Source organism: Somniosus microcephalus, chromosome 13 (genome assembly GCF_052327205.1).
Source record: "Somniosus microcephalus isolate GS21.2 chromosome 13, FLI_Smic_1.0, whole genome shotgun sequence".
In the NCBI taxonomy this organism is placed as follows: Eukaryota; Metazoa; Chordata; class Chondrichthyes; order Squaliformes; family Somniosidae; genus Somniosus; species Somniosus microcephalus.
The window spans coordinates 115773689-115799413 of NC_140999.1; the positions used below are offsets into that span (position 1 = coordinate 115773689).

At 45.0% G+C, this 25725-nt stretch overlaps 1 protein-coding gene across 1 annotated transcript in view; it reads right to left on the reverse strand.

Annotated features, from left to right (window-relative positions):
* Positions 1-25725, reverse strand: part of cdh22 (cadherin 22) — a 1314714-nt gene that overhangs the window by 1020462 nt on the left and 268527 nt on the right. Inside the window, exon 3 of the mRNA XM_086005235.1 lies at positions 2138-2257. Within this exon, the coding sequence (XP_085861361.1) occupies positions 2138-2257 (120 nt within the window). The remainder of the gene's footprint in view (positions 1-2137; positions 2258-25725) is intronic.

The window sequence follows — 25725 nt, forward strand, 5'->3', positions numbered from 1 at the left end:
CACTTGGGCTATATAAGCCTGTGTATTGTGTATATCCTTTAGAAACCCCCCCCAGACTTGCTTAGTAAATACCTATGAACCAACTCCTGTCTTCAATGTCTTTATCTACACACGGACACTGCAAGGGGAACGATGGAAAGAAGAGAGGAAGGGGGAACGATGGAAAGAAGAGAGGAAGAGGGAACGATGGAAAGAAGAGAGGAAGGGGGAACGATGGAAAGAAGAGAGAAACGGGGAAAGATGGAAAGAAGACAGAAAGGGGGAACGATGGAAAGAAGAGAGGAGGGGGAACGATGGAAAGAAGAGAGGAAGGGGGAACGATGGAAAGAAGAGAGGAAGGGGGAACGATGGAAAGAAGAGAGGAAGGGGGAACGATGGAAAGAAGAGAGGAAGGGGGAATGATGGAAGGAAGAGAGGAAGGGGGAACGATGGAAAGAGAGGAAGGGGGAATGATGGAAAGAAGAGAGGAAGGGGGAACGATGGAAAGAAGAGAGGAAGGGGGAACGATGGAAAGAAGAGAGGAAAGGGGATCGATGGAAAGAAGAGAGGAAGGGGAACGATGGAAAGAAGAGAGAAAGGGGGAACGATGGAAAGAAGAGAGGAAGGGGGAACGATGGAAAGAAGAGAGGAAGGGGGAACGATGGAAAGAAGAGAGGAAGGGGGAACGATGGAAAAAGAGAGGAAGGGGGAAGGATGGAAAAAGAGAGGAAGGGGGAACGATGGAAAGAAGAGAGGAAGGGGGAACGATGGAAAGAAGAGAGGAAGGGGGAACGATGGAAAGAAGAGAGGAAGGGGGAACGATGGAAAGAAGAGAGGAAGGGGGAACGATGGAAAGAAGAGAGGAAGGGGGAACGATGGAAAGAAGAGAGGAACGGGGTAACGATGGAAAGAAGAGAGGAAGGGGGAACGATGGAAAGAAGAGAGGAAGGGGGAACGATGGAAAGAAGAGAGGAAGGGGGAACGATGGAAAGAAGAGAGGAACGGGGAACGATGGAAAGAAGAGAGGAACGGGGAACGATGGAAAGAAGAGAGGAAAGGGGAACGATGGAAAGAAGAGAGGAAGGGGGAGCGATGGAAAGAAGAGAGGAAGGGGGAACGATGGAAAGAAGAGAGGAAGGGGGAACGATGGAAAGAAGAGAGGAAAGGGGAACGATGGAAAGAAGAGAGGAAGGGGGAATGATGGAAAGAAGAGAGGAAAGGGGAACGATGGAAAGAAGAGAGGAAGGGGGAATGATGGAAAGAAGAGAGGAAGGGGGAACGATGGAAAGAAGAGAGGAAGGGGGAACGATGGAAAGAAGAGAGGAAGGGGGAACGATGGAAAGAAGAGAGGAAGGGGGAACGATGGAAAGAAGAGAGGAAAGGGGGAATGATGGAAAGAAGAGAGGAAGGGGGGAACGATGGAAAAAAGAGAGGAAGGGGGAACGATGGAAAGAGGAGAGGAAAGGGGAACGATGGAAAGAAGAGAGGAAAGGGGAATGATGGAAAGAGGAGAGGCAGGGAGAGCAAGGCAAAAGAAGAAAAGAAGGACGATGGATAGAAGAGAAAGGGAGAGCAAAGGAAAGAAGAGGAAGGGAGATTGAAAGAAGGAAGAGAAAAAGAGGGCGAGCGAAAGAAGAGAAAGAGATAAGCAAGAGAGCCCAAGAAAAGGAAGAGAAAGCAGGAACGAGAGAAGGGAGAGTAAGGGGAAAAATAGAAATGAAGAATGAGGTGTAATAAGTGGGAACCAGAGATGAAGATGGAAAAAAAGAGATTGGGAGAATGAGGATAAAGAATAAAGACGTTTAAGAGAAATAAAACTAAATATATTGCGAGAAAGTGAATTGGAGGAGGAGAAGAAGATGGCTATAGATCAAAAGGGTGAAATGTTGAAGATACACTGCAAGCATTGTGCAAAGAGATGTCTACATAACATGGAGTAATGTAAATATTCTGACAAATTTGAGGCCTGGAGGCTAAAATATGCCTTTAGAGTTTAGCATTCTTTAATGGATCATGGTGATCGAAATTTCAGAGTGAAGAAAAATGCCCCCTACTGGGATGAACATGGGTGCACCTGCTGACGTCTTCCTGATGCAGAGCCTGTTTTTTTTTTCTATAGTGGGAACTGTATTCAGGACAAGGTTTGGCTCCTACCTACCAGTTTTGAGATCCACTGTGAATTGGTTCTGTTCCTCCACCAGAGTGTACAGCAACCTTGCGCTGCTCCCATATGTCGGATCATCTGCGTCTGAGGCAGTAACCTGCATCACCGAGGTTCCTGCAGAGAAAGGCATAACATGGGTAAATTCCATTCTGGCCAAGCATTATGCATGTTATTTTAAGAAGTATAGACAAGAAAATACTCTGTGACTGAATAGTTCAGATTTAGGAAAAAGGAAGGAGTAAGACCAAATAATTGGCTTCCGAAGAGGTTGTCTCCAAAGCTCTCAATGCTGAGCATGTATACATTAATAAATTACAAATCTTAACCTAGAATTATGTAAGTCCCGCTCCGCCACTGGTAGTGTGGCAAGATGAGATCACCGCCCACCTATTTGACCTCGCCCTTACCCTATCCCAAATCCCAGGACAGGTTATATAAATGGCAGGTGCGGACACTGGTGCTACTGGAAAGTCCGCCCTACGACCCCGGTGGGATTTCGGACTGCCATCTTATCGCTCCATTGTGGAGAGTTTGGTTGAGGGGGGCTCAATTATGTGTCTCCCCTCTGCTCATTTGTGGCTCGGCTGGATGTTCAGCTGTTGAATATGGCGTTGTGGGACCCACATTAAGCCTAGTGTGCTGGTGCGCTTACCACGGATCTGTACAGGAGGCAGAATAGAGCGGATTTTTGGGTGTGGTTGAGGTCCCGCTAGATTCACCCCCAAAAGGGGTCAGGGGGTGGGGGTGGGGGGGAGGTGTAGAAGGAGTGCCAAGGCCACTCTATTGGAATTCCTTTTCAGAAGGAGCAGAAGTCTGATGGAAAGGGACACAAATCATTTTGAAGCCACATTGCTTTCATGAAATATTGTTTGGCAAATGTTCATTTGATTACAGGCGTATGATGAAGTGAAATAAGGAGCAGTGGCAGCAGCGGGAGCGGCGGACCTGCGAGGAAGCAGCGGCTGTGGGTGAAAATAAAGGTCAGTGATTTTCAGGCCCAGTCGAGCAGTGGCAGCAGCGGGAGCAGCGGACCTGCGAGGGACCAGCTGCTGTGGGTGAAAATAAAGGTCGGTGACTTTCAGGCCCAGTCAAGCAGCGGCAGCAGCGGCAGAATTCAAGAGTGACGTCACAGTACAGAAAGTGACGCCGGCGCTGGGGAAGTACGGCCAGGTGAGTATTTATACTACTCTATAGTTTGACAGTTAAGATTAATAGATTATAACATTTAAAATGTCTTAATTTTGTGGTTTATAGTTGCTAAGGTCTCTGTTGTGTAGCAGGGAGTGCTAGGAAGCAAGGGCCCTTGAGTATATCATTTAATTGTAGTGTAATTAGTGGTATTGATTTGATTAATTTAATTTGAATTAATTAAAGAGTAAGTCATGCCAGGACAGCTCGGCCCCGTGGCATGCTCCTCCTGCACTATGTGGGAAATCAGGGACACTTCCTGTGTCCCTGATGACCATGTGTGCGGGAAGTGTATCCAGCTGCAGCTGCTGGCAGAACGCATTGCGGTGCTGGAGCTGTGAATGGATACATACTGGAGTATTCGCGATGCTGAGGACGTCATGGATATCACGTTTAATAAGTTGGTCACACCGCAGGTAAAGGCTGCACAGGCAGGAAGGGAATGGGTGACTGCCAGGCAGAGTAGTAGGCGCAGGCAGGTAATGCAGGGGTCCCCTGTGGCCATCCGCCTCTCAAACAGATATACTGCTTTGGATATTGTTGAGGGAGATGGCTTATCGGGGGAAGGCAGCAGCAGCCAACTTCCTGGCACCATGGGCGGTTCTGCTGCACAGGACAGGAGGAAAAAGAGCGGGAGAGCTATGGAAATGGGGGATTCTATTGTAAGGGGAATAGATAGGCGTTTCAGCACCCGCAAACGAGACTCCAGGATGGTATGTTGCCTCCCTGGTGCAAGGGTCAAGAATGTATCGGAGTGGCTGCAGGGCATTCTGGGGGGGGGGTGGTGAACAGCCAGTTGTCGTGGTGCATATAGGTACCAAAGATATAGGTAAAAACTGGGATGAGGTCCTAAAAGCTAAATATAGGGAGTTAGGAGATAAATTAAAAAATAGGACCTCACAGGTAGTAATCTCAGGATTGCTACCAGTGCCACGTGCTAGTCAGGGTAGAAACAAAGGATATTTCAGATGAATACATGGCTAGAGGAATGGTGCAAGGGGGAGGGATTCAAATTCCTGGGACATTGGAACCGGTTCTGGGGGAGGTGACACCAGTACAAACTGGACAGTTTGCACCTGGGCAGGACCGGGACCGATGTCCTTGGGGGAGTGTTTGCTAGTGCTGTTGGGGAGGGTTTAAACTAAAATGGCAGGGGGTTGGGAACCTGTGCAGGGAGACAGAGGAAAGGGAAACAAGGATAGAAGCAAAAGACAGGAAGGAGAAAAGCAAAAGTGGCAGTCAGCGAAATCAAGGGTTTAAATCAAACATGGCCACAGTAAATAATAATTCTATAAGGTCTAAGAGTGTTAAAAAAATAAGCCTGAAGGCTTTGTCTCTTAATGCGAGGAGCATTCGTAATAAGGTGGATGAATTAGCTGCGCAAATCGATGTAAACAGACATGGTATGATTGGAATTGCGGAAACATGGGTGACCAAGGCTGGGAACTCAACATCCAGGGGTATTCAATATTCAGATAAGACAGACAAAAAGGAAAAGGAGGTGGGGTAGCATTGCTGGTTAAAGAGGAGATTAACACAATAGTAAGGAAGCATATTAGCTCTGATGATGTGGAATCTGTATAGGTAGAGCTGAGAAATACCAAGGGGCAGAAAATGTTAGTGGGAGTTGTATACAGACACCCAAACAGTAATGCCTATGTTGGGGATGGCATTAACGGGAAATTAGAGGCGCGTGCAATAAGAACACAGCAGTTATCATGGGTGACTTTAATCTACATATAGATTGGGCTTACCAAATTAGTAACAATACTGTGGAGGAGGAAGTCCTCGAGTGTATAAGGGATGGTTTCCTGGTCCAATATGTCAAGGAACCAGCTAGAAATCAGGCCATCTTAGACTGGGTATTATGTAAGGATTAATTAGCAATCTTGTTGTGCGAGGCCCCTTGGGGCGGAGAGATCATAATATGATAGAATTCTTCATTAAGGTGGAGAGTGTAGTATTTGACTCAGAGACTAGGGTCCTGAATTTAAATAAAGGAAACTACGATGGTATGAGGCGCGAGTAGGGTAGGATGGATTGGGGAATGTTACTTAAAGGGTTGACGGTGGATTGGCAATGGCAAACATTTAAAGATCGCATGGATGAACTGCAGAATTTGTTCATCCCTGCTTGGCATAAAAATAAAACAAAAAAGGTGACTCAACCGTGGCTAACAAGGGAAGTTAGGGATAGCATAAGATCCAAAAAGAGGACATATAAATTGGCCAGAAAAAGCAGCAAAACTGAGGATTGGGAGCAGTTTAGGATTAAGCAAAGGAGGACAAAGGGATTAATTAAGAGGGGGAAAATAGAGTATGAGAGTAAGCTTGCAGTGAACATAAAAACTGATTGTAAAAGCTTCTATAGATATGTGAAGAGGAAAAGATTGGTGAAGTCAAGCATAGGTGCCTTGCAGTCAGAATCAGGGGAATTTATAATGGGGAACAATGAAATGGCAGACCAATTAAATACATACTTTGGTTCTGTCTTCACAAAGGAGGACACAAATAACCTCCCAGAGATGGCAGGGAACATAGGGTCTAATAAAAGGGGGGAACTGAATGAAATCAGTATTTGTAGGGAAATGGTGTTAGGGAAATTGATGGGATTGAAGGCCGATAAATCCCCAGGGCCTGATAATCTACATCCTAGGGTACTTAAGGAAGTGGCCTTAGAAATAGTAGATGCATTGCTGGTCATCTTCCAAAATTCGATAGACTCTGGAACAGTTCCCATCGATTGGAGGGTAGCTAATGTTACCCCACTATTCAAAAAAGGTGGTAGTGAGAAAACAGGGAATTATAGTAAGTAAGTAAGCCTGACATCGGTAGTGGGGAAAATGCTAGAGTCCATTATAAAAGATGTAATAGCAGAACACTTGGAAAACAGTGACAGGATCAGACAAAGTCAACATGGATTTACAAAAGGTAAATCGTGCTTGACTAATCTACTGGAATTTTTTGAGGATGTAACTGGTAGAATAGATAAGGGAGAACCAGTGAATGTTGTGTATTTGGACTTTCAGAAGGCTTTCGATAAGGTCCCACATAAGAGATTAGCGTGTAAAGTAAAAGCACAAGGGTTTGGGGGCAAGGTACTGACTTGGATAGAGAACTGGTTGGCAGACAGGAAGCAAAGAGTTGGAATAAACGGGTCTTTTTCCGAGTGGCAGGCAGTGACTAGTGGGGTACCACAGGGATCGGTGCTAGGACCCCAGCTATTCACAATATATATTAATGATCTAGACGAGGGAACTAGATGTAATATCTCCAAATTTGCAGACGACACAAAGTTGGGTGGGCATGTGTGCTGTGAGGAGGATGCCGAAAAACTCCAGTATGATTTGGACAGGTTGGGTGATATGGCAGATGCAGTATAATGTGGATAAATGCGAGGTTATCCACTTTGGTGGCAAAAACAGGAAGGCAGATTACTATCTGAACGGCAATAGATTGGGAGAAGGGGAAATGCAATGAGACCTGGGTGTCCTTGTGCACCAGTCGCTGAAGGTAAGCATGCGGGTGCAGCAGGCGGTTAAGAAGGCAAATGGTTTGTTGGCCTTCGTAGCGAGAGGGTTTGAGTACAGGAATAAGGATGTCTTGCTGCAGTTGTACAGGGCCTTGGTGAGACCACACCTTGAGTATTGTGTGCAATTTTGGTCACCTTATCTGAGGAAGGATGTTCTTGCCATGGAGGGATTGCAGCGAAGATTCACCAGACTGATACCTGAGATGGCAGAAATGACGTATGAGGAGAGATTGGGTCGATTGGGCTTATACTCGCTGGAGTTTAGAAGAATGAGAGGGGATCTCATTGAAACTTATAAAATTCTAACAGGACTGGACGCAGGAAGGATGTTCCCGATGGCGGGGGAGTCCAGAACCAGGGGTCACAGTCTAAGGATAAGGGGTAAGCCACTGAGATGAGGAGGAATTTCTTCACCCAGAGAGTGGTGAACCTGTGGAATTCTCTACCACAGAAGGCAGTTGAGGCCAATTCATTAAATATATTCAAGAAGGAGTTAGATATATTTCAGAGCGACACAGTTTCCTCTCCTTCCCCGATAAACAGTTTCTTGATAACTAAGGGAAAATATTTAAATGAGGACAACTTCTGTGGACAAACCCAAGAAACAGGGTTTTAGAGTCACTGATCCCCAATTACCATAACCCAGATTCTGTGTTGCCCTCTATCCAAATTTTATAGGCTGTGTCATTCCCTGTGTACCACACAGCAACTGATGTGTCATTCCGTGTATCACACGGCAACTAATGTGTCATTCCCTGTGTACTACACGGCAACTGATGTGTCATTCCCTGTGTACTACACGGCAACTGACGTGTCATTCCCTATGTACCACACAGCAGCTGGCGTGTCATTCCCTGTGTAACGCACTGTATGCTATCTGATATAAAGAGGAAGCACTGCCATGAGGACCAATTTCAAAACTCACGTTGATCTTAAACACCTTTTTTCTGTCTGGCTTTGATTTTACACTGTGGGAGAGCGTAGAAAATTGAAATTCATTTGTCAAAATTCCTCTCTTCACTATTCAAACCCCGTTTATAATAAATAGACTAATGCCTCCACTAAAATAGCGGAGAGCAGAGTTTCAGGCACATGTGGTAAATGTTTGTATATCATTATCCCACAGCCTGATTTTAAGACCTCTTGGTTTTAATATTTCTTCTGGCATTCTTTGGCTGCCTTGCATGGCCAGAGGAATTGAGCTTTTTTCCTAAATAGATAGTTTTTATAATAACAGGGTACAACCAGATGCAAGTGTCACAAGATAATGCGATCCCAGAAAAGCTACGTTTGGGGCCAAACAGACAATCTCGGAGTCTTCGCTTGGCTGGATGCACATTCCAGGTGCCTGACATTTGCTGGTAATGGCTCTGTGCACAAGGCGCAAAAGCTCTGATAATAACGGTCTATGTAACAGTTTGTTGAGGCAGGAGCAGTGGAGTGTAAAACTTTGCCACTGACATGCAGAAGAGCTACCTAATCCTAGAGTTTCAAAGGTACAAATTAAAATCAGCACATACACCCAGGGTGCTTTTTGCAATTTGTAATTTCAATTCAATGCAAACTAATTTAAATCAGTTATCTGGCAGAGTCATAGCTCCTCCAAGCCAGTTCCCCATGATATAATTGGCTCCCTACCGGTTAATCAAAAATTACTTTAAAAATCAACAGTAATTGAAAAAGGAAAAACAAAGGGATATTGAAGTTACTAAGAGTTTAAGAGGAGAAGAATAGATAAATTCAAAACAGAGCCAGAAGCTAAAAGCAGCCTACTCTGTAAGCTCTATAAAGGGTCCAATTTCCTCATAGGTGGGATTCTTCACATCGTCCAAACCAACCAAATCCTGGAGACCTGCCAAATGACCACAGCCCACCAAACAGCATGTGCTGAATTGTCCCAACCATCACAATCAGTCCATGTACTCGCCTGTAGTACCACATGACTTCAAAAAATAAATATAGATTTTTTTTTAAAAGAGTAAAATGAATTAAAAACAACGGTGATGTGATTCCCCCCCAAATCTATTGACTTATGAAGGGGCTGAAAATTGAGTAGGCAAAGCAAACAATAATTTTTCATACTAGTGGAGCACCTGAGGCTTTAGTCACAGGTACTCTGAGACTCAGAGAGTGGTTTCGGATGTTTATCGTGATCTTGTTTATTCTCAGTTATTTACTTTTATAATAGCTTTTGGGGCGGGTGGATTTGCAGTGCTTGCTTCAGATGCAAGTATTTAATTTCTTTAATTATTATTTCCTCTTCTCTCCCCAAGCCCTTCGTCCTTTATCGCAGTTATTTACACGATTACACAAGTTTTGTTTTCTTCAGCCTTACTTCCAACAGTGCATTCGTCGGTGTTGTTGAAGCTGTCACTGGTGCAGCATTGAACCATGTTGCATTACCATGTTGCAGGCCTTGCTAGCTGACTGGGCCTAGCCATCAAGTACCACATACACATTCCCCTCCAAACCCAGTATAAACCTAGCCGAAAACAGCCAGAAGAATAGAACACAAATCCCAGGAAGTGATGATAAGAAGGACACACTTGGAGTACTAAGTACAGTTCTGATAACCACACCACAGCAAGAATATCCAGGAGCCACTGGAAAAAACATGATGCTGCTGAGGTATTTGTTTTTGGGACTGCCCAGTAGGACTTGCACTTTCCCTGTTTCTCTGTAATTTGATTGGTTGGATTTGTGCGGACTGACGTTTTGTGATTGGCAGTCCTTGGTTCGCAACCGCTAGCTTTCCTTACCTGTCTATAATTGTGCAAATTAGCATAGAAACGTAGAAGATAGGAGCAGGAGTAGGCCATTCAGCCCCCCGAGCCTGCTCCGCCATTCAATGAGATCATGGCTGATCATCCAATTTCAGTACCCTGTCCGTGCCTTCTCCCCATATCCCTTGATCCCTTTAGCCTTAAGAAATATATCCAACTCCTTCTTGAATATATTTAATGAATTGGCCTCCACTGGCTTCTGTGGTAGAGAATTCCACAGGTTCACCACTCTCTGGGTGAAGAAATTCCTCCTCATCTCTGTCCTAAATGGCTTACTCCTTATCCTTAGACTGTGACTCCTGGTTCTGGACTCCCTGGCCATCGGGAACATCCTTCCTGCATCCAGTCTGTCCAGTCCTGTTAGAATTTTATAAGTTTCAATGAGATCCCCTCTCATTCTTCTAAACTCCAGCGAGTATAAGCCCAATCGACCCAATCTCTCCTCATACGTCATTCCTGACATTCCAGGTATGAGTCTGGTGAATCTTCGCTGCACTCCCTCCATGGCAAGAACATCCTTCCTCAGATAAGGCGACCAAAACTGCACACAATACTCAAGGTGTGGTCTCACCAAGACCCTGTACAACTGCAGCAAGACATCCTTGTTCTTGTACTCAAACCCTCTCGCTATGAAGGTCAACATACCATTTGCCTTCTTAACCGCCTGCTGCACCTGCATGCTTACCTTCAGCGACTGGTGCACAAGGATACCCGGGTCTCGTTGCACGTCCCCTTCTCCCAACCTATTGCCATTCAGATAATAATCTGCCTTCTTGTTTTTGCCACCAAAGTGGATAACCTCGCATTTATCCACATTATACTGCAACTGCCATGCTTCTGCCCAATCACCCAACCTGTCCAAATCATACGAGAGTTTCTCAGCATCCTCCTCACAGCACACACGCCCACCCAGCTTTGTGTCGTCTGCAAACTTGGAGATATTATATCTAGTTCCCTCGTCTAGATCATTTATATATATTGTGATGAATAGCTGGGGTCCTAGGACCGATCCCTGCTGTAGTGTATGTACCCGTCTACCTTTAAGGGGACTATTGAATGTAACCGTTCACCTTTAAGGGAACTACTTTAGGTGTGGCACTATTTGTTTGGCTTCTGTATACTGTAATACCGATAGTGACCACACCAGTATATAAGTGTTGTAGCAGGATTTCTGGGGCAGATTCGCCCGGACCTTCGAATAGTAAAGACCTGTTTGTTTGTTACTTCTGAAGTCTGTGTATTTATTAACTGCACAACCCACAGACTTTACAGTGGCGACGAGTCCGATCGTACCCTGCGGCAAGATCACCATAAGCAACGAAGAGCGTCGAAGAGAGACAACCGCCCTCGTCGTGCTACCAAAAGAAAACACGAGGCTGCAACAACAGAAAGCAGGAAGACTAACAACAAAAGCTGTATCAGCAACAGGCACTGACTACCCTTCTGCCACGGTGCGGAGTGAGCCGACCAGCAAGAAACAAGGCGGCCGAAGAGACTGTGAGTAGGGGAAGGTGTAGAAGCATCCGGAGGATAAGGGCAGAGCACTCGACCTCGGTCGAGGGGGAGCTGTGCCGGCCAAAAGTCGGGTCCAACGGCGTCGGGTGACAGCCGGACCGCGATCGGCGGACAATCGGGGCAGCGACTGCAGCCACGAAGCGCTGAGCCTGCGAGTAGGCGCGGGAAGAGAAACCCAGCCGCAGCCGGGGAGGGAAACACCGGTCTGCGAGAGGGTTGGGGAGGCGAACGGGAACCGTGCGGGTGAGAGCCGGGTGCGGAGAGAGAGACTGCGAGGAGCCGGTCCAGCGGCTGAGCTGTTCTCCACCAACGGGGTACTCAGAGCCGGCAAAACCGAACGTGCGGGAGTGGGTGAGAGACACAGCCGAAAACGGGGTGAGAGACTGCGCGAGAGCCAGACCAGCGGTGAGCTGTTCTCCACCAACGGGGTACCCAGGGCCGGTAGCATCGAACGTGCGGGTGAGAGAGACAGAGCCGGGTACGGAGAGAGAGACTGCGCGAGAGCCAGTCCAGCGGCTGAACTGTCCTCCGCTAACGGGGTGTACCCAGCGCCGGTAGAGCCGTGCGGGTGGGAGGAAAAGACATAGCCGAGTAAGGGGAGCTGTGCAGTAGCCAGCCAGCGGCTGAACCTGTCCGCTGAGGGGGAAGCGTACCCCTTCCACCGGGAAGAAACGCGGGAAGCCGCCATTAGGCGGAGAAGACGCCAGAAGCGGGAAACCGCCATTGAAGTGGGCGGGGCGAGAAAGGAAGAGCGGGAAACCGCCATTTTCGCGGGAAAACTGCCATCTTGATTGACATACCGCCATTGAAGTGGGCGGGGAGAGAAGGAAAGAGCGGGAAACCGCCGATTTTGCGGGAAAACCGCCATCTTAGAAACAAATAAATAAATAAGAAATACTGGTGCTGCTCCCAAGGGAAGAAAGATGCCTAAGCGAGGGAATATTAACAACTTTAATTCTGAAATAGAAGACTGGGCCACGTACGTGGAACGCATAGAGATCTATTGCGAAGCCAACAAAATAGAGGAAGACGACAAGGCGATAACATTGCTAAACTCGATGGGGGCAAAAACATACGGGCTTTTGAAGCATCTAATAGCACCAAATAAACCAGCGGATCAGACCTTCGAAGAGATTGTGGCTGTGCTGAAGGACCACTTGAACCCCACACCGCTGATGCTGGCTGAACGATTCAAATTCTACGCAAGAACGCAGAAGAAAGACGAAAGCAATGCGGAGTACTTGGTCGAACTGCGTAGGCTAGCGAAATACTGCCAGTTCGGAGGGAATCTGACAGAAGCGCTGCGGGACAAGTTCGTATGCGGATTGTCCAAAGAAGGGACGCAGAAGTGACTACTGGAAGAGAATGACCTCACACTGGACAGGGCTGTCCTTATAGCTGCATCGCACGAAGCCGCAGCGAAAGGAACGGCGGAAATGCAACTAAAGGCGGCGGCACTCGGGGTGGACCAAATTACTTCAAGCACAACAAAATGCTACCGTTGTGGGAAGACAACGCATGACCAGAATCAATGCTGGTTTAAGAACCAAGAGTGTAGGAAATGTGGCAAACTGGGTCACATCGCGAAGGTATGCCGGTCCGGGAAAAAGATCAATAATCAAAGGAAGCCACCACCAGAAAAGTACAACAAGGTACACAAGGTGGCTGAGAAGAGTTCAGACGAACAGAATTCAGACTCAGACCCAAACAACCAGGAGCTGGGTAGTCTGAGAATCCACAATGTGGGTAAAGAAACGGGCCATCTGGGTCATACTAAAAATAGCTGGAGTCCAAATAAGAATGGAGCTGGACACTGGATCAGCTCTATCAGTCATCAACCGAAGGGACTACCACCGGCTATTCTCTCACATACCTTTAAGAAATACCAAGTTCGTATTACAGACATACACGGGGCATAACGTATACCCCGTGGGGAAAATAAGAGTCAAGGTGAGAGATAGGGGTAAAGAACACCCAAGAATGAGCTTGTACGTATTACCTGAGGGAGGACCACCACTTCTAGGACGGGAGTGGATTAAGAAAATAGACATGGAATGGCATTACCTAAAAGCCATAATGAGGGAGGACTCGGTGCAAGCTATTAGCTCAGATTCTGAAATGGATGATGATAAGACCAAGTCGAAAACGAAGACAGGCAGAAGGGCTTATGGTACCAAGAAGAATAAAGCTGCAGAGCAGAACTCCAGGTTGACAGAGAATTCTGAGCCTGTTCAAGCAAAGGATTCATCCATGACGGAAGAACACCGAGCTCGGACGCAAACTTATGTCAAAGTACGACAACAATTAGAACAGTTGAGTGATCGTCTCGTACAGGAGATGAAAAATATGGAAAAGTTCTGGGACACCGAATGGGGGAACCTGGAAAGACTACAGAGACAGCTAGCTCAAGCAGAGAGCGACCATAGAGCCAGCATGGTCAAATACCAATCACATTCCCCTGATGCTGTTCAGGAACTAGAATATTTACAGAATGAACCAAAGGAAGAGGAATCTTCAGGGAGCCAGGATTTTATTCCAGTTCTTCTTTACGACTCCTTACAAGCAGAGTGTGAGAAGTTGAAAGAACAGTATGAACAGGCCCAGGCTACAATTCAGAAGGGGGTTAACTCGGCAGCCTCCGAAAAGCTAGTTTCAGTAGAAGCATATGAACAACTAAAGGTTGAACATGAGCAAGAAGTCCAAAGGCTGCAGGAAATTCTTGATGAGCTCAAGGCCAAGACAGACTCATCGATAGAAGCTCCATCCATAGATGAGCAATTAGAGGTGAAAATCATGGCAGAGCATGAAAGACAGGATGTCCAAGAACTTATAAAAACATTGAAGGACACCCAAGACAAATATGAGGCGGCAATGTCTGAGGTTCAACAACTTGAAGAACAGATTCAACTGGGAATCCTTGCAGTGGAAGAACAGGACACTGTAAGAATGGTCCCTGAACATGAACTAGAGAGCATCAGGGCGCAACTTTTCCGAGCGCTGAAAGCCAAAGTTCAAGAGGAACGTAAGGTGGAAGTATTGGAGAAAGAGGTGGATGAAATGGAGAAGACTCTGATCCACCGTGTTCCCAGGGAAGAGTTAACGGTCAGCCAACTCCTTCATATGCTGAAGGACAAGACTCTACAAGGGGAACAATCTGAACACGAGCTTCAATCTTCAGGGGGAACGAGTTCGGAGCTCTCAAAAGTCACGGAGATAGCTGAGGTGGCAACACAAATTTTACAAGGGTGCCAAAAGTACGTTGAATCACGTCAAGGTGAACAGAAGAAGGTGGAAACCGTTACTTCAGTAGAAGGGTTAAATAGCCTGATAACGCAATTACCGGTGGAAAGGAAGGTATTGAACTCACAAATGAGGTCCGTCGTGAAGGAATGGCAGATAACCCAGGAAGAGCGGGATGAATATGAATGCATGAAGAAGGCTTTTCAAGAAAGATATTTAGGGAAGGAACCACCGTCAGCTAACGTCCAGACGGTGAGGAGGAAGAAGAAGTCTCTCTCGCTGGCCTAACTCAGGACGAACCTGAATATTACCATGACCTGTTGAGTGACACTGAATATTAAGAGGATGTGGTCTGCCCAGCTTGTGATGAAAACTCTCAAAGTGCTGAAATCCGGATGAAGCACTTAAGGTCTAAGGAACATAGAGAGTTGGTGGCGCTACAGCTGGCAGCCGAGAAAGGAGCTCCGAGAGTTTCAAAAAGGCAGAAAAGAAAAAGAAGAAGCAGAAGATAATAACTGTCTAAAATATTAGCACTTCTACCATTCCAGGCGGGACATTACAAAAGGAGCTAAATTAGTTGAAAAACTGGAAAATGTCAAGACAGCCAGTTGGTTGTCAAAGTCCGCACTGCTGGTTCAACAGGACGAAAGTTCAAGCTGCTACGTCAAGAAAAAGGCTATGGAGGAGTCACGCTAGCCAGGTGAACCGGCTACCCCAAAGAAATGTTGTTCGGAACGAGTCAAGATCAGAGACTGAATCTATGAACTGTTTCCACCGAGATTATATTTGTAAATTGTTTTATATGACATTGACTCCACCGAGATTATAGCTGTAATTTGTTTTATAGGAAGTTGAAGATATGTATGTTTAACGGGGACTCTGTAAGTAATAAGCTAAAAAGGGAGGATTGTAGTGTATGTACCCGTCTACCTTTAAGGGAACTATTGAATGTAACCGTTCACCTTTAAGGGAACTACTTTAGGTGTGGCACTATTTGTTTGGCTTCTGTATACTGTAATACCGATAGTGACCACACCAGTATATCAGTGTTGTAGCAGGATTTCTGGGGCAGATTCGCCCGGACCTTCGAATAGTAAAGACCTGTTTGTTTGTTACTTCTGAAGTCTGTGTATTTATTAACTGCACAACCCACAGACTTTACACCTGCGGTACCCCACTAGTCACTGCCTGCCACTCGGAAAAAGAGCCGTTTATTCCAACTCTTTGCTTCCTGTCTGCCAACCAGTTCTTTATCCAAGTCAGTACCTTGCCCCCAATCCCATGTGCCTTAACTTTACACGCTTAGCTCTTATGCGGGACCTTATCGAAGCCTTCTGAAAGTCCAAATACACCACATCCACTGGTTCTCCCTTATCTATTCTACCAGTTACATCCTCAAAAAATTCCAGTAGATTAGTCAAGCACGATTTACCTTTTGTAAATCCATGTTGACTTTGTCCGATTCTGTCACTGTTTTCCAAGTGCTCTGCTATTACATCTTTTATAATGGACTCTAACATTTTCCCCACTACCGATGTCAGGCTTACCGGTCTGTAATTCCCCGTTTTCTCTCTACCACCTTTTTTGAATAGTGGGGTAACATTAGCTACCCTCCAATCCATGGGAACTGTTCCAGAGTCTATCGAATTTTGGAAGATGACCAGCAATGCATCTACTATTTCTAGGGCCACTTCCTTAAGTACCCTAGGATGTAGATTATCAGGCCCTGGGGATTTATCGGCCTTCAATCCCGTCAATTTCACTAACACCATTTCCCTACAAATACTGATTTCTTTCAGTTCCTCCCTCTCATTAGACCCTATGTTCCCCGCCATCTCTGGGAGGTTATTTGTGTCCTCCTTTGTGAAGACAGAACCAAAGTATGTATTTAATTGGTCTGCCATTTCTTTGTTCCCCATTATAAATTCCCCTGATTCTGACTGCAAGGGACCTATGCTTGACTTCACCAATCTTTTTCTCTTCACCTATCTATAAAAGCTTTTACAGTCAGTTTTTATGTTCCCTGCAAGCTTACTCTCATACTCTATTTTCCCCCTCTTAATTAATCCCTTTTTCCTCTGCTGAATCCTAAACTGCTCCCAGTCCTCAAGTTTAATGCTTTTTCTGGCCAATTTATATGTCTTCTCCTTGGATCTTATGCTATCCCTAAATTCCCTTGTTAGCCACGGTTGAGTCACCTTTTTATTTTTATTTTTATGCCAGACATGGATGAACAGTTAAGGAAATACACAGTGATTTCTGAGCCACTGAGGTGCTAGTTTGATGGCTGTGCGACACTAACATGGACAATTTTCCCACACACCACAGGGGTCTCTTGGATGCAAAACATTTAATTATATAGATAGATAAATATAGTAACTTAAAATGGCCCGGTTGCTGGCACAGTTGGCTCAATCACTATCCTCTTGCTTCCTCTTTCTACCAGGCTGTAAGGGCTTAAGCTCCTGGAGGCTGAAAATTTGCAGCATGAAATTCTCATAACTTAACACTAACTGGCGCTCAGAGAAGCCAGAGGCAATGTGCAATATCAATAAAAATTTTACAGAGGTGCATTCAAAGAGGTTCTTATACTGGCCTTAAGGAATGTATAGAGTAGAGGGAGTTTTACTCTCTATTTGTACAGATAGTGCTATACCTGACTTGGGAGTACTTGCCGTAAAAAGTGGAAAAGCAACATTCTATTCCCAGCATCGACATCTCGATGAGCACAAGAAATAGAACTAACACATTTTAAAGCGACTAAAATACTCTGTAAAAATATTGACATTAGAACTTCAGAATTAAAATGTTCTTTTTGCTTAAAGTGATACTTGAAATGTATGGCACTTGCATATTGTTAACTGAACACTAGCTGGCCTTCTGACAGGAGTAAGCACATTATAGCAATTCTCTCGTATTACTTTGACACAATATTCTCGAGGGCCTCTAAATAAAAGCGGTTAGTTATTACCACACCAATTTGAGTGTTTATTCAGATATAAAAAATGCGTGATTGTCCAAATCCCATGAGCAGATGATGAAATTTGCAGTGAAACATGTCATGGTGTTACAAGAACTTTAATGGCCCAGTAATTCGGGTCCCAACGCGTGAGTATGGACGGGGTACTCACGCGTGGGCCCGATGGAATTGCCGGTTTTCAGCATGCGCAGCGCATGCGCAGAAAACTGGCATTTCCCTTCCTCTGAACCCCTTGGTTCAGAGGTCGATCGCATGCGCGCAGGGGTCTGCACGTGCGCGCTGAAATTCCTTTATTTTTAAAGGTTTGCCCGTGCGTGAAGGCCTCAACTTTTTACGAATGAAAAAAGCAGACGTAAGGACTTCGTTTTCAAAGGTAAGTGGTCTAATAATTAAAGTTAGAATTTTTTTTCCACAGGTTTATTATTTTTAAAGACATTACAGTAAGGTAAGTGTATTTTTAGACCCGATTTCTTAAATTCTTTTTTTCAAAAATTTGAATAATTGTTTAAAATAGTTTTTTTACAGTTATTAATAGTTCATTTAATTAGTGGGATTTTTTAAAACTTTTATTTGAAGTTTAAGTACTGTTTTGGGCACCCGGAGTTTTCATGAGTTTGACAGTCCTTACTATCAAACTCATGAATGAACTTTTGCAACCTCCGATTGGTTGCCCAGTGCTCACGTGATCCCAGCCGGCTCATCGAACTAACTACGCTGCTGGATCACGCAAGCACAGCGCGCCGGGAGCTGAACCGGGCCACTGACAGGAAATCCACGCAGGGCCAGGCTTCAACTGTCGGTGCGCTATGTAAGTGTAGGTCGGGGGCTTGCACCCGTGGGAAGCCCCCGACCCGAATTTCTGGGCCATTGTGTCACAAGAGAAATTCTAACATGGATCTTCTGCTCCTCAGTGACCAAGGCAGAACCTCTTCAGGTAAACATATTTGTGTAGTCTGTATTGGTAGCTGGCTTCACAAGTGGAAAAAAGCAACCTCTGTTCGAGGAATGTTGACGACCTGGTAACGGATTGAACCTCAAGTAGTTTTTCACCCTTGCCTGAGAGCAATCAGAATGATTGAATCACACTTTGCTTGCACCTTGCTGAGCCTATGTATGATTGTCAGATCTGCCCACTGGATAAGTAGATTGTAGCTGAGTCCACAACAGGACTCAATAGCTGTTTTTTATACTATTCCAGACCAATGCTAGCACTGACACACAGGCCTCCCACAGCTGGCTACAGCACAGAAACTAACCCATCGGAGTTGCAAAGGCCTGCTGCTAGGAAGTCTCGCCAAAAAAATTAAGCCTTCCAGATGTCAGCCTCACTGCATTCTAGCAAGGGTTACCTTCAGCTGTGGCTTAGTGGGTAGCACTCCAGCCTCTGAGTCAGAAGGTTGTGGGTTCAAGTCCCATTCCAAAGATCAACAAATGTTGTCCTGGTCAACATTTATCGCTCAGTCAACATCACTGAAACAGATTATCTGGTCATTATCACATTGCTGTTTATGAGAACTGGCTGTGTGCAAAATTGGCTGCCACATTTCCTATATTACAACAGTGACTATGAAAGAGGGATGAGGTCCTGCAGGCAGAATTTAGGGAGCTGGGAAAGAGGTTAAAAAGCAGGACCTCAAAGGTAGTAATCTCCAGGTTACTACCAGTGCCACGTGCTAGTCAGTACAGAAATAGAAAGATAGAGTAGGTGAATGCGTGGCTGGAGAGATGGTGTAGGAGGGAGGGCTTTAGATTCCTGATGAATTGGAACCGTTTCTGGGGGAGGTGGGATCTCTACAAGCCAGACAGGTTGCACCTCAATGGGGAGGGGACCAATATCCTCGCGGGGGTTTTGCTAGTGCTGTTGGGGAGGGTTTAAACTAGCTTGGCAGGGGGATGGGAACCTGAGGGTAGAATCAGAAGGGAGAAAAGCTAAGCTGAAAATAGAAGATAGGAGTTCAGGTGAAGGGTATTTACGAAGGCAAAGAGAAAGGAGAAGGCAATAGTGCAGGGCAACGACAGGGGTAACGATAACCAGAATGTATCAGGAAGGGGCAGAGCGTACAAGCATAAGAGTGCACCAGAAAATAGAGTCAGAGTAAGGAAAAATGATAAGATAAAATTAAAGGCTCTTTATCTGAATGCACGCAGCATTCGTAACAAGATAGATGAGTTGATGGCACTAACAGAAATAAATGGGTATGATCTGATAGCCATTACAGAGATGTGGTTGCAAGGTGACCAAGGCTGGGAACTGAATATGCAGGGGTATTTGACATTTCGGAAGGATAGGCAGAGAAGAAAAGGAGGTCGGGTAGCTCTGTTAATAAAGGATGAGATCACTGCAGTGTTGAGGAATGATATTGGCTCAGAAGCTCAAGATATACTATCAGTTTGGGTGGAGACAAGAAATAGTAAGGGTAAGAAGTCACTGGTGGGAGTAATATATAGGCCCCCTAACAGTAGCTATACTGTAGGATAGAGTATAAGTCAAGAAATAATGGGGACTTGTAAGAAAGGTACTGCAATAATCATGGGTGATTTTAATCATCATATAGATTGGACAAATCAAATAGGCAAGGGTAGCCTTGAGGACGAGTTCATAGTGCATTCGGGATGGTTTCTTAGAGCAATACATTGAGGAACCAATGAGGGAGCAGGCTATTTTAGATCTGGTAATGTGTAATGAGACAAAATCAGGAAATGGAAGGGAGCGAGGAACTCAAGAAAATTATAATCACCAGGGATGTGGTACAGAGCAAATTGTTGGAGCTGCGGGCTGACAAGTCCCCGGGTCCTGATGGACTTCAACCTAGGGCCTTAAAAGAAGTGGCTAGTGAGATAGTTGATGCGTTGGTTTTAACTTTCCAAAATTCCCTAGATTCGGGGAAGGTTCCATTTAGATTGGAAAATAGCAAATGTAACTCCTTTATTCAAAAAAGGGAGGGAGACAGAAAGCAGAAAACTACAGGCCAGTTAGCTTAACATCTGTAGGGAAGATGTTAGAAGCTATTATTAAAGACATTATAGCAGGGCACTTAGAAAAGTTCAAAGTAATCAGGCAGAGTCAACATGGTTTTGTGAAAGGGAAGTCATGTTTAACCAATTTATTGGAGTTCTTTGTGGAAATAACATGTGCTGTGGATAAAGGGGAACTGCTGGATGTACTGTACTTAGATTTCCAGAAGGCATTTGATAAGGTGCCACATCAAAGGTTATTGCAGAAAATAAAAGCTCATGATGTAGGGGGTAACATATTGGCATGGATAGAAGATTGGCTAGCTAACAGGAAACAGCGAGTAGGCATAAATGGGTCATTTTCTGATTGGCAAGATGTAACGAGTGGTGTGCCACAGGGATCAGTGCTGTGGCCTCAACTTTTTACAATTTATATATAAGTTTGGATCAGCCATGATCCTATTGAATGGCTGCTCCTACTTCTTATGTTCTAAATGACGTGGATGAAGGGACTGAAGGTATGGTTGCTAAATTTGCTGATGACACAAAGATAGGTAGGAAAGTAAATTGTGAAGAGGACATAAGGAGGCTACAAAGGAATATAGATAGTTTAAGTGAGTGGGCAAAGATATGGCAAATGGAGTATAATGTGGGAAAATGTGAAGTTGTCCTTTTTGGCAGGAAGAATAAAAAAGAAGCATATTATCTAAATGGTGAGAGATTGCAGAGCTCTGAGATGCAGAGGGATCTGGGTTTCCTAGTGCATGAATCGCAAAAGGTTACTATGCAGGTACAGCAAGTAATTAGGAAAGCTAATAGAATGTTATCGTTTATTGAGAGGGGAATTGAATACAAAAGTAGGGAGGTTATGCTTCAGTTATACAGGGCATTGGTGAGACTACATCTGGAGTACTGTGTACAGTATTGGTCTCCTTATTTAAGAAAGGATGTAAATGTGTTGGAAGCAGTTCAGAGAAGGTTTACTAGACTAATACCTGGAATGGGTGGGTTGTCTTATGAGGAAAGGTTGGACAGGCTAGGCTTATATCCGCTGGAGTTTGGAAGAGTAAGAGGTGACTTGATTGAAACATATAAGATCCTGAGGGGTCTGGACAGGGTGGATGTGGAGAGGATGTTTCCTCTTGTGGGAGAATATAGAACTAGGGGTCACTGTTTAAAAATAAGTGGTCGCCCATTTAAGACAGAGATGAGGAGAAATGTTTTCTCACAGAGGATCATGAGTCTTTGGAACTCTATTCCTCAGAGGGCGGTGGAAGCAGAGTCTTTGAATATTTTTAAGGCAGAGGTAGATAGATTCTTGGTAAGCAAGGGGGTGAAAAGTTATCGGGGGTAGGCGGGAATGTGGAGTAATCAGATCAGCCATGATCTTATTGAATGGTGGAGCAGGCTCGAAGGGCCGAGTGGCCTACTCCTAATTCGTATGTAGGATTAATTAATTATCTCATTGTAAAAGATCCCCTAGGAAAGAGTGATCATAGCATGGGAGAATTTCAAATTCAGTTTGAGGGTGAGAAACATGGGTCTGAAACTAGTGTCCTAAACTTAAATAAAGGCAATTGCAAGGGTATGAGGACAGAGTTGGCTAAAGTGGACAGGGAAAATAGATTAAAGGGTAAGACAGTAGATCAGCAGAGGCAGACATTTAAGGACATATTTCATAAATCTCAGCAAAGGTATATTCCAGTGAGAAACAAAGGCTCTACGAGAAGGATGCACTATCTGTGGCTAACTAAGGAAGTTAAGGATGGTATCAAATTGAAAAAAAAGGCATACAATGTTATGAAGATTTGTGGTAGGCCACAGGATTGGGAAAAAAAAGTTTGGAAGGGCTAATTCCACTCCGTGTCAGCACTCCCACAACACCTGGAGTAGCTATGGACGATTGCAGCATTGCTCAAATAAATATAGGAATGGGCCAAATGGAAAGATCACGTTGATTTCCAGGACAGCCATCTCCAAATTATATTAAACTGTGTACTGTAAATCATTAATTAATCACAGCACCATCGCTTACTTATTCAGAACATTAAGGCACAAATTCTTGAAAAGGCCAAATATTGTGATCGTTATTTTGAGGGCAAGGACTAATAAACAGCAATTAGAAAATGGGTATGTCTCAGTGATGCTTTAGGTCTCTATGGGTTAAGATATGTTGTTAAGATGGTATAGGAGCTCTACTGTGTATCCTATCTCTGTTTGTTTTTGTCTTTCAAGCTGTTACTGGATACAAAGTAGAAAATGTTCCATTGTGAACACAGTCATTCCTCAACTTGATGACCGGAAAGCTCTTAAACAATAAATAAACTAGAACAGAGCAGGTTATCCTTTTCCGATTAGGCTGTTGAATTTTGGTCACGCGCGGCCTTTATTTCTAGAAGTGACTGCTGGCTTCAGTCCCAGCTCATGCTTCAAACCCTTGACCTGAGAGTTACAGAGGAAGAAGTAACATTCACAGAATCACAGAAACCCCACAGTGCAGATAGAGGCCATTTCGGCCCTTCGAGCCTGCACCGACACATATCCCACCCGATCCCCGTAACCCCTACACCAACACATATCCCACCCTATCCCCGTAACCCCACGTATTTAATCCCCCTAACACTAAGGGTCAATTTATCATAGCCAATCAACCTAACCCGCACATCTTTGGACTGTGGGAGGAAACCGGAGCACCCGGCGGAAACCCACGCAAACGCGGGGAGAATGTGCAAACTCCACACAGACAGTCACCCGAGGCCGGATTCGAACCCGGGTCCCTGGCGCTGTGAGGCAACAGTGCTAACCACTATGCCACCGTGCTGCCTGGGATTGATGGTCAGCTTGAAAATCAGTGCAGCAACAGCTGCTTGTGTGGGTATTTTGTCCCAGAAATTCCATTCGCAGGCCTTCTGCGGGCGGAGGGCTGCGATCTGGAAAAATCTGCACCAAGACGGGAGGGCTCCCGGGAGGTGCAGAGTTCCGTTCCTGGGCCTCTCCAAACTGCCGGTGCGTAGGGCCCACGTATCCCAAAGGCGCAGGCAGTTCACAGCATCCCTGGGATCACGTGGGCCATGGGGAGCCAATCAGAGAAGGGAATCTCCATTCATACAAAATAACAACAGAAAATGCTGGAAAAACTCAGCAGGCCAGGCAACATCTGTGGAGAGAGAAATAGAGTCAACGTTTCAGGTCGAAACCCTTCGTCAGGACAGGAAGACCTGTCAAATATATGAATGGAGATCACCCCCAAAATATAGCAAAACTTTAAATAAATTAAAAACAAATCACATTTTTAAAATGACTTGAAATTACATAAATTAACTATTTTAAACAAAAATTTAAATTTTTGAAAAAAACAATTAAAGTTTTTAATGGGGCTAAAAATAAAATTACCTTTCTTTAAAGTATTTTTAAATGATAAATCAGTGGAATTTTTATTTTTATTTTTTTACTTTTTTCAACTCTTATCCTGGATCGGACAAAGTCAACATGGATTTACAAAAGGTAAATCATGCTTGACTAATCTACTGGAATTTTTTGAGGATGTAACTGGTAAATTAGATAAGGGAGAACCAGTGGATGTGGTGTATTTGGACTTTCAGAAGGCTTTCGATAAAGTCCCGCATAAGAGATTAGCGTGTAAAGTTAAAGCACATGCGATTGGGGGCAAGGTACTGACTTGGATAGAGAACTGGTTGGCAGACAGGAAGCAAAGAGTTGGAATAAACGGGTCTTTTTCCGAGTGGCAGGCAGTGACTAGTGGGGTACCGCAGGGATCGGTCCTAGGGCCCCAGCTATTCACAATGGCCCAGAACTTCGGGTCTCCATGGGTGAGTACGCATGGGGTACTCACCCTTAAGCCCAATGGAAGTGCCGGTTTTCTGCATGCACTGCGCATGCGCGGGAAACCGGCACTTCCGTTCCCCTGAAAGAAGGGGTTCAGAGTTCGAACGCGTGCGCAGGAGAGGCAGCGCGTGCGCATCGAACTTATATTTTTTTTTTGCAGGTTTTCCCGGGAGGGTAAGTCTCCAGAAGTTACACTTTTAAAAAGCAGGCGCAAGGCCTGCTTTTTACAAGGTAAGTGGTGAATTAATTAAAATTAAAACATTTTTTCCACAGATTTATTATTTTTAAATACTTTAAAGAAAGGTAAGTTTATTTTTAGCCCTTAGAAAATAAAATTATTTTTTTCAAAAATTTAAATTATTGTTTAAAATAGTTATTTCATGTAATTTATAGTTTATTTAAAAAATGTGATTTTTTAAAAATTTATTTGAGGATTTAGTGATGTTTTGGGGCCCGTAGTATTTATAAGTTTTGACAGCTCTTCCTGTCAAACTTATGAATGAAGCATTCCCTGCTCCGATTGACTCTCCATGGCCCACGTGACCCCAGGGGACGCATCGAACTAACTGCGCCTCTGGGATACACAAGCACTGTGCGCCAGCAGTTGGAGCAGGCCCAGGATCGGAATTCCACAGGGGCCCACAGCTCAACGGCCGGCACGCAAGGTAAGTGCAGGTCGGGGGCTTACACCCGCAGGAAGCCCCCGACCCGAATTTCTGGGCCAATATATATTAATGATCTGGACGAGGCAATTAGATGTAATATCTCCAAGTTTGTAGACGACACAAAGCTAGGTGGGCGTGTGTGCTGTGAGGAGGATGCTGAGAAACTCCAATGTGATTTGGACAGGTTGGGTGATTGGGCAGATGCATGGCAGATGCAGTATAATGTGGATAAATACGAGGTTATCCACTTTGGTGGCAAAAACAGGAAGGCAGGTTATTTTCTGAATGGCAATAGATTGGGAGAAGGAGAAGTGCAACGAGACCTGGGTGTCCTTGTGCACCAGTCGCTGAAGGTAAACATGCAGGTGCAGCAGGCGGTTAAGGCGGCAAATGGTATGTTGGCCTTCGTAGCGAGAGGGTTCGAGTACAGGAACAAGGATGTCTTGCTGCAGTTGTACAGGGCCTTGGTGAGACCACATCTTGAGTATTGTGTGCAGTTTTGGTCGCCTTATCTGAGGAAGGATGTTCTTGCCATGGAGGGAGTGCAGCGAAGGTTCACCAGAATGATACCTGGGATGGCAGGAATGACGTATGAGGAGAGATTGGGTCGATTGGGCTTATACTCGCTGGAGTTTAGAAGAATGAGAGGGGATCTCATTGAAACTTATAAAATTCTAACAGGACTAGACAGACTAAATGCAGGAAGGATGTTCCCAATGGCCGGGGAGTCCAGAACCAGGGGTCACAGTCTAAGGATGAGGGGTAAGCCATTTAGGACAGAGATGAGCAGGAATTTCTTCACCCAGAGAGTGGTGAACCTGTGGAATTCTCTACCACAGAAGGCAGTTGAGGCCAATTCATTAAATATATTCAAGAAGA